This window comes from Daktulosphaira vitifoliae, unplaced genomic scaffold, assembly GCF_025091365.1.
Source record: "Daktulosphaira vitifoliae isolate Bord-2020 unplaced genomic scaffold, ASM2509136v1 Scaffold_2, whole genome shotgun sequence".
Taxonomy (NCBI): Eukaryota; Metazoa; Arthropoda; class Insecta; order Hemiptera; family Phylloxeridae; genus Daktulosphaira; species Daktulosphaira vitifoliae.
In genome coordinates this window covers 19,988,325-19,999,786 of record NW_026099573.1, presented here as the reverse complement: position 1 = coordinate 19,999,786, position 11,462 = coordinate 19,988,325, and the positions used below count along the sequence as shown (strand labels likewise).

The 11,462-nt window shown below is 37.7% G+C and overlaps 1 protein-coding gene across 1 annotated transcript; it reads right to left on the bottom strand.

Annotated features, from left to right (window-relative positions):
• Nucleotides 1–1,027: 1,027 nt before the first annotated feature.
• LOC126897768 (transcription factor Sox-2-like) lies at nucleotides 1,028–4,499 on the bottom strand. Its single transcript, XM_050671623.1, has one exon. It carries the CDS (start codon nucleotides 4,113–4,115, stop codon nucleotides 2,742–2,744), a length of 1,374 nt encoding a protein of 457 aa, XP_050527580.1. The 5' UTR covers nucleotides 4,116–4,499; the 3' UTR covers nucleotides 1,028–2,741.
• Between the last annotated feature and the right edge of the window lie 6,963 nt (nucleotides 4,500–11,462).

Here is an 11,462-nt window from a genome sequence, read left to right as displayed (position 1 = left end):
TAAATTTGTTTTATAACAAATATTGTGACAAACTCGGGTTGTGCACGTGCCACAGTTTCAGGCAAATTTAGTTATCTTGTAAAAACGTGTACACCATTAAAAAATGTATTGCACCTACCGGACAAACAAATGACGACACTCCCAATGATAATCAAGTCGGTATCGGAACAGGTAATTCCGGACACGGCTTTTGTACACATGAAATTGTTGTCGCATAAATAACAGAATAATTAATAATTTAAAAAATCAGAATTTTTCTATATTGAGACAACAAAGTATAAATACAACAGAACAAGACGAGCAAAAATTTTTTTTTTCATATTTTTTTATTATTACAATTTTTTCTTCATACTGTTATTATATACAGGTATTTTTAATATTTTTTTTGTTTTGCTTTTCGCTTTTTAATTTTAATTTATATATTAATATGTACACAAGACGCAATAAAAATATAATAATAATAATAATAATAATAATAATAATAATAATAATGATAATAATATTATACATAATAGTAATAATAAAAAATAATAGTAAGTCAGAATGAATTATAAAAAAAAAAAAAAACAAAAATAAACGTTCCGGGGCTGTAAGAAGACTGTGCAATTTTGAACTCGCACATAATTAAACAACACAATGATAATATTATTGGAATCATTAAAATTGTCGATGGTGGAGGCAGTACAACTATACAATTATAATAATAATTTATCACGGTTTTTTTATAACTATACAATAAATAATAATGTTATTATTATTATAACGCTAGGAGATACAGAGTCCGAAAATTATAAATGAGATAAATTTTTAACAAAAAAATTATACCGGCAGACTGTAACAGAATTTATCGTTAATAATTTACTCATGTTGGTATTATATTGTAAAACAGAAAAAATAAATCGGATTAAAGTTGAACGCGCGTTGCAGTTTAATTTAAATATCTTTTTACTCGTGTTGATAGAAAAAAAAAACAAATAAAATAACGTGGTAAGTTTTATTGTAAAAGTTAATAATAATTAATACCCTAATTGTTGTATTTATTTTTTTTTCAAAATATCATTATCACTTAATCACGACACAACATTATTTACACAAATATTATCAACTAAAAATTACTATTAATACTTTTTTTAAAAATATGTATTGTACATCATAGTGATCGCAGTTGGATTTACAACAACGCTCGTGTAAAAAATAAAAACAGTACAGGAGGGGAGTGTTGCTGATGATTCGTGTTCACAGCTCTAACGTTAAATAATGATAATAATATATTTTTTATAATAATAATAATAATAATAGTAGTGGTAGAAATATAAAAAAATAATGGCACAGAAAACATATTGTTTCGAACCGCTAAGAGAGACGCGCAGCCCCAAAACGGAGGCGAAAAATGATTTTTTCGCGTTGAAATGTCAATCGTTTGCACGACATGTTCGTAGTCGTGTCGAAAGTCAATCCGGTCAAACAACGAGATTCACAAAATGTGTCGTGACTTGTGCAACGAAACGGAAATTTGATATTATTATTAGCGATTCTCAGGTAAAAATCGGAACGGGTTCTATTTTTACTGTCGACGTCGGTATTTGATTCGATGCCGACCGATAACAGTAGAAAACTTCTGTCGGTTGTTGACATCGGAAAACCTCGTGTAATTATTCATAAAAAAAACTGTGGACGATTTAAATCGTCAGAATAATAATAATAATAATAAACCCATTGGGTCGGCGATTATCCATCCCCTTTGGCAGCCGGCAATAAAAACCCGCCCCCGATTTGGTCAGAGTGCATAGTGTTTAATAATAAATAACAATATTATTACATTGAACGTCAGTGGCCGACACAAAACCGGTACACCATTTACACGCACTACACGACGGTCGAGAAATCAGAGACAAATATGTTAAATATTATTATTATTATTATTAGAAACGAGCAGAGAATTTCGGCCGTTTAATTGGAGTGCGGCCGCCGACTAAAATGAGATAATTTCTGAAAAATTTATCAATCGCGGCGGCGTTAATAATAACAACATAATGTTACATATACTATTATTATTATTATAATAATAATTCTTATTAGTTTATGGCACAACCTCGAGGCTCGTAGTTGGTAAGTACTACAAGAGTTAAACGCGTATTTGTTATTAGTTGTAACAATAAAAACAACTAGAAAGGTCAAGAAAATTTAGCGAAACCAATAAAATTGTTGTAGTCAAGTTCGCTCGGCGCTCTTTTGTGTACCAAGTACAAAACAAATTTACACAAAAGGCTGCCGGTTTAAATAAATAATTTGGCAATATAACTAAAAATACTATTACCATTACACTATAATTATTATTATCATTATTATCATCCAGAAATTTGTGTTGTGTTTTTTTTTTTTACACATAGTTTTTCAGAGAGAATGTGTTATTTTGCGTTATTATCGCCACTATTGTTAAACAACACCAACACGAGTTTAATAAGCGTATATATATATATATATATATCTATATATAAAAAAAAAGTATAAAATAATAATAAACAATTGTCTTAATAACTTTTATTACAGTTTTGTTTTTTCGGGCGTTACAAAATAAGTTAATAGTACGCGCTATGTACTGGCGGAATTAAATTAGAAAAAAAAAAAAAAAAAAGGTATCTATTTAATTTTATATAAACGTATTTATATATATTTATATGTATATAATAACCTATATATTTATAATGTATATGGCTTACACATGGCTCACGGGACGGTGATTACATGTGATGGTTGAGATGGCTCATTTGCAGGTCCGGCGACATGGAATGAGGGTGTTGCACTAGATTCTGACCGTGCACTTGGTGGCCGGCCGCTACGGCCGCCGATTGTGACAGGTACGGGTTGTGGCCACCACCGGCAGCCGACAGCCTGGATTCGAGTGGCATGTACATGCGTAACAGATCGCTGCTGTTGCCGAGCTGCTGTTGCTGGTGTAGCTGTTGTCCGTTTCCACCGGACTGCTGTTGCTGGCACAGCCTGGGACTCGGCGAGTGGCCGCCGGATTGGACGGGTGGCGTGATCCTTTCCGACTTGATGCTGTCCGGACTGTGCGACGTGGACGGCGGACCTTGTTGTTGATACTGGTTCATATCCGAGTACAGGTTGTAGCTACCGTTGAGGTAGTGCATCGAAGCGGCCGCGGCCGCGTTGTTGTTCATCTGGGGCATGTCGTACCGGTAACCGGCTGCTGCGGCCTGAGACGCGGCAGCTGCCATATGGGCCGAAGCGTACGGCTGTTGGGCATACGGATTGGGGTCGTGATGGTGCATGCTAAAACCACCGTTGGGCATGTAACCGTTCATTTGGTGGTACAGCTCACGGCCGCTGTTGACCATTTGTTGTTGGACGGCTGCGGACGCCTGAGAAACCGCGTTTCGTGGGTCCGACTGGACTCCTCCGGGCCCGCCGCCTCCGCCCAGCGATAGCGGACCTCCGCCGCCACCGGGTAACGGATACTTTTCTTTTTTCATCAGCGTCTTTGTTTTACGTCTGGGTCTGTACTTGTAATCAGGATGTTCCTTCATATGCACGGCCCGTAGTCTCTTGGCTTCGTCGATAAACGGTCTCTTTTCCGTTTCGGTTAACATTTTCCATTCGCTGCCCAACCGCTTGCTGATTTCCGAATTGTGCATTTTTGGATTCTCTTGGGCCATTTTCCGACGTTGGCCTCTGGACCACACCATGAACGCGTTCATGGGTCGCTTGACGCGATCTGCGTTTTGCTGTTGATTTTTGTTGTTAGTGACCGATCCGTTATTGTTATTGGGCGAAGGCAACTGTAGATGTCCACCGCCGTGACCCGCGTGTTGGTGATGAGCGGCTTGCATGTGATGATGATGCTGCTGTTGTTGCTGCTGTTGGTGTTGCTGCTGCTGCTGCTGCTGATGGTGTTGGTGATGCGGCGGTGGCGGTGACAACGATTGCTGACCGCCCAGCACTACACCCGCCGGACCGATACCGGCCAGCATACCCATCTGGTTTAGGTTACCGTAAGCTGCAGCGTGGCCCATGTGCGCGGCAGCAGCGTGGTGTCCGCCGCCAGCGTTGCCCAGCAAACCTGAGCAGTTCTTCAATTCGGCATCCATTAACATTATCGCCGTCGTTGCGGACGACTAGAAGCGTTCGCGTTTACCTACGGAACACTGTCGTTGATGGACAACACTAATTGATGTAAAACGCACAAGTTCGCACAACATACACGCGCATAAGCACTGGACACGTACGGGGTCGCGTTATCATTCAAAATTCAAGTGCTTTGCACAATTGAGTTTGCGTTTCGATTTGACAATGTATTTTCACGAGCGCACTGCCGTTTACAAGGTTGATGGAATAACAACGACGTACGATAGAAGAATTAAATAATAATAATAATAATAATAACGAAAAAACGTAAAACTAAACACTGACATACGCGCGCACGAACGAACAACGTCGTCAAGGAACGGCTGCCGTAATAATACTATCACTTCGGCAGTGGCGGCTCCGGTGGCCGGGCGTTGGAGTCTCGGATCCGTCGCCACGGTGTCCCCACTGCCGCAGGTATATCGATTCCCTGTTGTCCCGCCTCCGTGGCCAATCCGGAGCCGAGACGTCACACGCCGGTGCCGCCCGCCACAACTACCGGACCAGCGCGCCTAACCTTTCCACCCGTCCCCTTGCTTTTACCGCGTGTCCCGACCGTTCCCCTGCACTTCACCATTACCGTAACGGTCTCAAAGACATCATCGCGACCCCTGTCGTATCCGTCCCAATTTATGTAGGAAATTTAAAAAAATATATTTTTCACTAATATATACATAGTACGTATAGTTACCCAAAAATTAAAAAGTTATTCGTCCGAAAAACGACTGTTTTTTTTTAAATTTATCGATAGCAATGATTAAGTAATGTCAAAACAGCCGAAGGAGTTCAATTAAAAACATGTTACCATAACAATGTTTTCCTTGTAAATTAAAAGGCAACGCTTAATGTAAGTGTATTGTAAATCAAAATTGACTCGGTGAATTTTACAAGTCCAGTACAACTCAAACGTTTTGATTTGGAATGAATATTTTTCTATAATTTTTTCTATTTCCATATATTTTGATTCGAAACAATAAACAACGATACATTTACGAATATATCGTATATACACTATAATATACATATATGTATGTATAATTTAATTAATTTATAATTTTCGTACGTGATGTTTTTTTTTGTGATGTATGTCTTGTACGCATTGTCAATAAATTACGAATAAATATGTGCATTAGAATTGTAACTAAAAAAACTTTGCATATCGCGTGTAATAATAACACAGTAATGACTTACTATAAATACATTTTTACGGAATACTTGAAAACGAATTAAATGGCGCGTACGAGTATAGTCGCGATTATTGTGCGCGTTAAATGAAGTTGTGTACTGCACTCGACAAAATCATAATTTTCATATGCATTGCGACACTTGATTTTTAATTATATTTACATCACAAAAAAGACGCATCATATTCTCGGCGATTCTTCACTCGTGAAAACGATACACAGTGTGATAATGATGAAAAAAGAGCAGTCGATTGTACTTTGTATACAACGTGTCAATGGATGCACTCGAATGGAACGTGTGATTTTACACTGCGAGTACAACTTTGTTGCAGGTCAGTGTGGTTTGTGTACAATAGAAGTCGCAGAATACGTCGGGTCGCCTCACATAATAATAATAATAATAATAATAATAATGATAATAGTTTAATATGTTATGTGTACACGCGAGTACTTAATTGTGCTGCGACCTTGGCCGCCATAAAGATACAAATGCATTTTGAGCGTTCTCTCGGCCGACAGAATACACTTGTGCGGTGGATTAGCCGCAGACAGTAGTGGTGAGCGTTTGCGGACAGCGACAACGCAGTGCCCGTAGGAAAAAAGAGCGCACGGGTACACGACCATTTGGCGCGTCTTGTACGAGCGCCCAGTCGACAGCGGCACTTGGACAGTAGCCGTTGGAAAATCACGTCAATTTACCTGGACGTTCGCGCTCGTCACACGTGACGCGGCGGTATCGCCAGGTACCCCAAACAAGTGGAAACTACCCGAACACTGGATACGCACACGACACTGGTTTAGGTACACCGACCCGTGATACGAGTACAGAATACCGAGTATCGGTTTTTTTTTATGGCTCAGAAAATGTCGTTTCTCCGAGGTCCGGACAGACGATATGCGAGACACATTTTTACACCGGTGATATCACACACCGTGAATACAAACAGTACTACAAAAAACACAGTTTAATACGCATAATCCGGCCAAAGCTGTTCGTAGGACAGGAAGTGGTCCGTCTGCGGCCGCACGTATACGTTCAACGGCAAATTAATGATGTGACGCCAAACGGTTTCGTATGTAATTTGGTTAAAAAAACGAGCCGGTAATTTTGTCAGCGTTTTTGTCGCGTGACTGACTTTTTTTTCCTTCTATTAATTTCTATTTGTTTGTCCTTTTCATCGTAATACCTTTACACGCATAACGTTCCTCCCCCACTCGCGTATGATCGCGAGCACATGACACACGCGTTTGACGCGCGTAAATCATCGTCATGTGTGAACGAGGTGTTGTCTACGGCGTGTATGTTTTTTTACGGTGAAATAATAAAAAAAAAAACCGAAAATTTTCCACGCACGCTGGCTGACAGTCCACCGCGACGGCCGACCACGCCGAGCACCTGGCATTCATTGTCCACCCCTCTTTTTTTTTCCCATTGTGGTTTTTTATTTTTATACAGGGTGATTAATGAAACGTTTCACACCCAATTTCTCACCACTCATAATGTATATGATAATAAACAATAATATCAATTAAAAAAAAAAAAAAACCTCGTGTGTGCGCGCCTCGCGGTTGGGTGCAGTTTGCGTGAACAGAGACGCCGCCGCCACTTGACGATTCGATGAAAAATGATTTCTCGTGCATGTGAATCGGTTTTTTTATCCACTGCGGCCCGTACGTCTAATGTGTACGGTGACCGACACCACGATCGTTTAGTGTGTGTAGGGGCGGGCTAATGGTCATGACGATCGGCTTGGGATCACTCGACGGAGACCATCGGTCGAAACGAATATATTTTTTAGAAATCTATAAAAACGACAACCCGTCGTGGACTTGACCAACGGGCCCTCCCTCCCCTCGTGGTAACGGCGAGAGTTTGTCGTGCGTCCTTAAGAGTTTCGTAAACTTGCAACGGCCGGAGGGGAACGCATCCGGTAAAATATGCGCACTGCGGTCTGTCAAAAGACGGGGCGAAAAACAATTGGGTTTTTTACACTGGCGGTTGACATTTAAACGGAAACCGAAGTTTTGCCACGGCCGCAATCGTATCGATCACCACACCCGGTCCGATCGACTGTGTGTCAACGTGACAATTACTGGGCGTAGATCATTATGCGATTATTACTGTGGTAAATCACGATCGACGATAACGAATTATCATTAGGCACAATCGTCGAGCCGACACGACTCCGTCTAATCGTGTGTAATTGTTCGTTTTGGACGGACAAAAACCAGACACACACACGTTGTTGTATTACACGTGTATCGATCGATTTGCCGTTAAAAAGTCGCCGTACCGGAATGTGTGTACGTGTGTAAAAGTTTTGCTGCAACGGCAGCTGCGAACTGCAATTAGCAGTCATTAATCACAGCTACCGGCCGGCCATGCTTTCTCTTGCGATTATAGTGTCGGACAATCATATGTGGTTGTTACACTCTTGTTGGACTGTCTTGGTGGGTCGGTAAAAAACGCGTTCTTCAGTGCTGCGCCCAACACGATGTTTAAAACAGACTTGGAATTTTTTTTAAATGAACTGCACCAATCGCCTTCCGGTGTAGTTTCACAGTTGGATCAATTCGCGAGCTCTTCACTTTAAACCAGAGCGCACTTTCGCACGATTTTCTGTTACCGAGAACTTGACAGTCGTTTGATAATCGCCAACGAATTCGACTCATTCGTACCGTTTTGAATTACAGTCGAGATTCGATACTGTTTTATGGCAATCGAAAAAAGGCTGAACTCCCACGCAATTCACGTTATCAACTCTCGGAACAGTCGTCAACCGGACCCTTTTTTCTCTGGCCAGTAAATTCGGTGTCGAAAATGCGCGACCAATGTGTTCACCGCGGCAAAGGATACGTACACGTAACACGGACGGTTTTTTTAGTGTTGTGTGCATCTCATTTTGGAATACGCGTTATCAGTCGCGGTGCACGCAACAATGGTTTATTCATTGTATAGGTAATAACGTGACCTCCATAACCTGTCGCGTTTTTTACCGTTCCACTTGTATAATAGGTAAATATGTACATACTATTATTGTAGCTCTATTAACTAATGCAGACACAATGGTTTAAATGGGTAAAACATCTTTTCCGTCGATTGTTAATTGTACATTATTTTTATACGACCAACTTCAAAGATCATTTACAGGATGGTGCCAAAGCTAAAACTACGGGGGAGGGATGATAGAGTTATTTTTGTAAATTTTAAAATCGTGTCCGAGTACCGTCCGCGCCCAATTGACAAAATCATTTGTCGTTATATTTAGAACGTGATTAGTCAGACAAATTTAGTGCGGGTCTTTAAGACTTTTTTTTTTTACTCATTACATGTTTTCTCTCGAAAATAGTTACTTTTAAATCTATAGTTTTACACCTAAATGTAAATAAAACGATGGTTTTTATGATAATTATTACTATTGTTAGTCAATTCATTTATGCGATTTAAAGTTTTCTAACCTGCAATGTTTTTTACACTCCTACAATTAAGCTGTAGAATTTACAACTAATACTTTTTTTTTTTAACCAATTTAATTTATGTTGATAAAATGTAGAAATTTACTTTTGGAGTATAAAACCATAAAATATCAAAAGGAATTATCAATTAAAAGATGTATGAATAGATTTATGCAGTGGCAGCGAAGACCAGAAAGCGACCGTACTGTAGCACCCTGAATTATAACTAAAAAATATTATAAAAAACACAAATATAAAATATAACGTCTTTGTACCTACAGATCTTCCATTATCGCGTCTGAATTATGAGATTGTATTTTTTTTTATTTATACAACTAAAGCAAAACATTAATATATTAACAGAATTTATAAAAAAAATTATAGCACTAATCGCATAAAAATGTATTTGTAACTAACAATAACTAATAAATAAGTATTTTAAATGGACTAAAAAAATGTTTCTATTTACCTCGGCTACTTGAAGTATCCGTCTATTGTCAATTAATTCAGTTTATTATTACCGACTTAATAAATAATTAATGTGTTTCGAAATGAATGAATAGTTTTGCTTTACATTTTGCTAGTAGTCTAGGCAAATTATTACCTATTACAATGAGTCGAGTGCAGAGAGATTTGTCTTTTGAGATATTTTTTTATGTTAATATAATTAGAACAAACAATTTACTATAAATGTTTAATGGTAAAATTTTAAGAAAGTACGTAAAATTAGCATTTTAAGTCCTTTAAAAATCAGTAACTTCAAAATTCAATAAAAGTAACCATCGAAAATTAATTATTTAGTATAATATTTCGTTAACAAAATTATTACAATACGAGGTAGGTTTAATTTCAATACAATAATATATAAAAATTAAAAACTACATACTGACACATTAATATACGGTCAGTATCTCTAGTAGATAATGTAAGTTGTATTTGGGACTCGTAAAGATTGAAATCTAACAGTGATAAGTATAACAGTAAAAAAAGCTTTGATGTGTACATTTTTTGTTATACACTGGCGTAAGGTTAAATTGCAGACAAGCCGTCAAAACGATTTTATTTTGATTTATAAAAAAATTTATTCTGTTATCACAACATGTACGCGTCTCCGAAATTATTAATTAATTGTTTGCAATCAGATTCGACTGGTCTGTTATTTTTACTGAACAATTTTATATAATATTAAATGCATAAATATTATGTAATATGGAATTATTAATAATCATATTTTTTATAATTATTTATTTGTTGTGCATCACTATTTATAAAAACGTATAAGGTTGTCTACCTATTATTATTGTACAGTGTTCATAATACAATAAGCAGCATGTTGATTTTTATGGTTTTCTACGAAAATGATCTTCTTGTGAAACTCGTATAGTTGTAATAAATGAAATATTTAAAAAATTATTAATAAATAGTTAAAATTGTTACGAACGATTGGAAATATATAATTAGTACACGAATTTTATCGAATAATTAAATTCTAACAATCGAATAGTACGAAAAGAAAAGAAACTTTGTACTTAAGAATTTATAATTGCATTTAGGATTATGAATACATTTAAAGGTATTTGTAACAAGTGAAACAGCCATACCAAAAGCGGTTTATACATTACAAAAATAAATGAATGAACGTAGAGAAATTGTATAATTTGAACTTTGAAGACTTTGCATAAGTTTTCCATTGCTGATAGTGTATTTTTAACGAGTTCTTTTTAGGATATAAAATGTTTGATTTTGGAACAAGCATATTCCAAGAAAATAAATGTTTAAATTGTGACCAGTTATTACCAATTTTCGATGTGTCTGGAGTAATGAATAAGTCGATTTGATTGGAAGATTTTTTCTCGCTCATTTCATGTAACGGCAGTGTTTTTATTCTCATTTGGCATATGTACAAGGGTTAAGTGATTATTAGAGAGAGTATTGATGAACACTATCATGTTAAGATGAATGAACGGCAGACTGCCGTAATGAGACGTTCTCCGCCCAAATATTAAGTGGTAGCTCGCCCAAAACTGTGCGTATAATGAGTAGTCTAGTCGTTTGTTGTGGCGGCAACTAATGCCCGCTGGAAATATAAAACACAAGGAGTATTTTGGAAGACGTATTTTTTTTTATCAAAAACCGATACACAATTGATTGAGACACGCAAAATGCCGAAAATAATCTTTGTTTCATGTGACCGGCACGCATGCGGTTCGTATTTTTGGAAGTATTTTCCAATGTAAAACTTTGTTCGATGCAGTCTTCATGAGTTGACGTTACAAATCTGTGGGCATCGTTATATGTCAAAGGCAAAAGAAAAGTCGTTTAGAACTATTAGATACGCATAGATGACGATTGACTTGAAACTGCCAACTTAAATATGTCGGAGGGAGTCTGAACTCTCTAATGAAGTAATTGCAATTTCATTCGTGCGAACTTAGGTACAGTTCGTGTTATATCCGTTTCGTGGTACTTGCCGTAGGATTGGATTTTATGTACCTAATTCGTGTGGCGAACGAAATTGAGTTTGCGGTTGGTTGGCTAGGGACGCGAGGTGAAGACGACAAAAAAATAACCTTTAAGGACCCGGGCCACCCGGTGGGAGTATCGGCCCTGGAAAAATATTATTGCTTTCGAAATGTCGCCATGCCATACTTATGTATCCGATCGATGGTTCGGTAT

Excerpts from the sequence above, each read along its gene's own strand:
- LOC126897768 (XM_050671623.1), bottom strand. The coding sequence starts at position 4,115 with ATGTTAATGGATGCCGAATTGAAGAACTGCTCAGGTTTGCTGGGCAAC.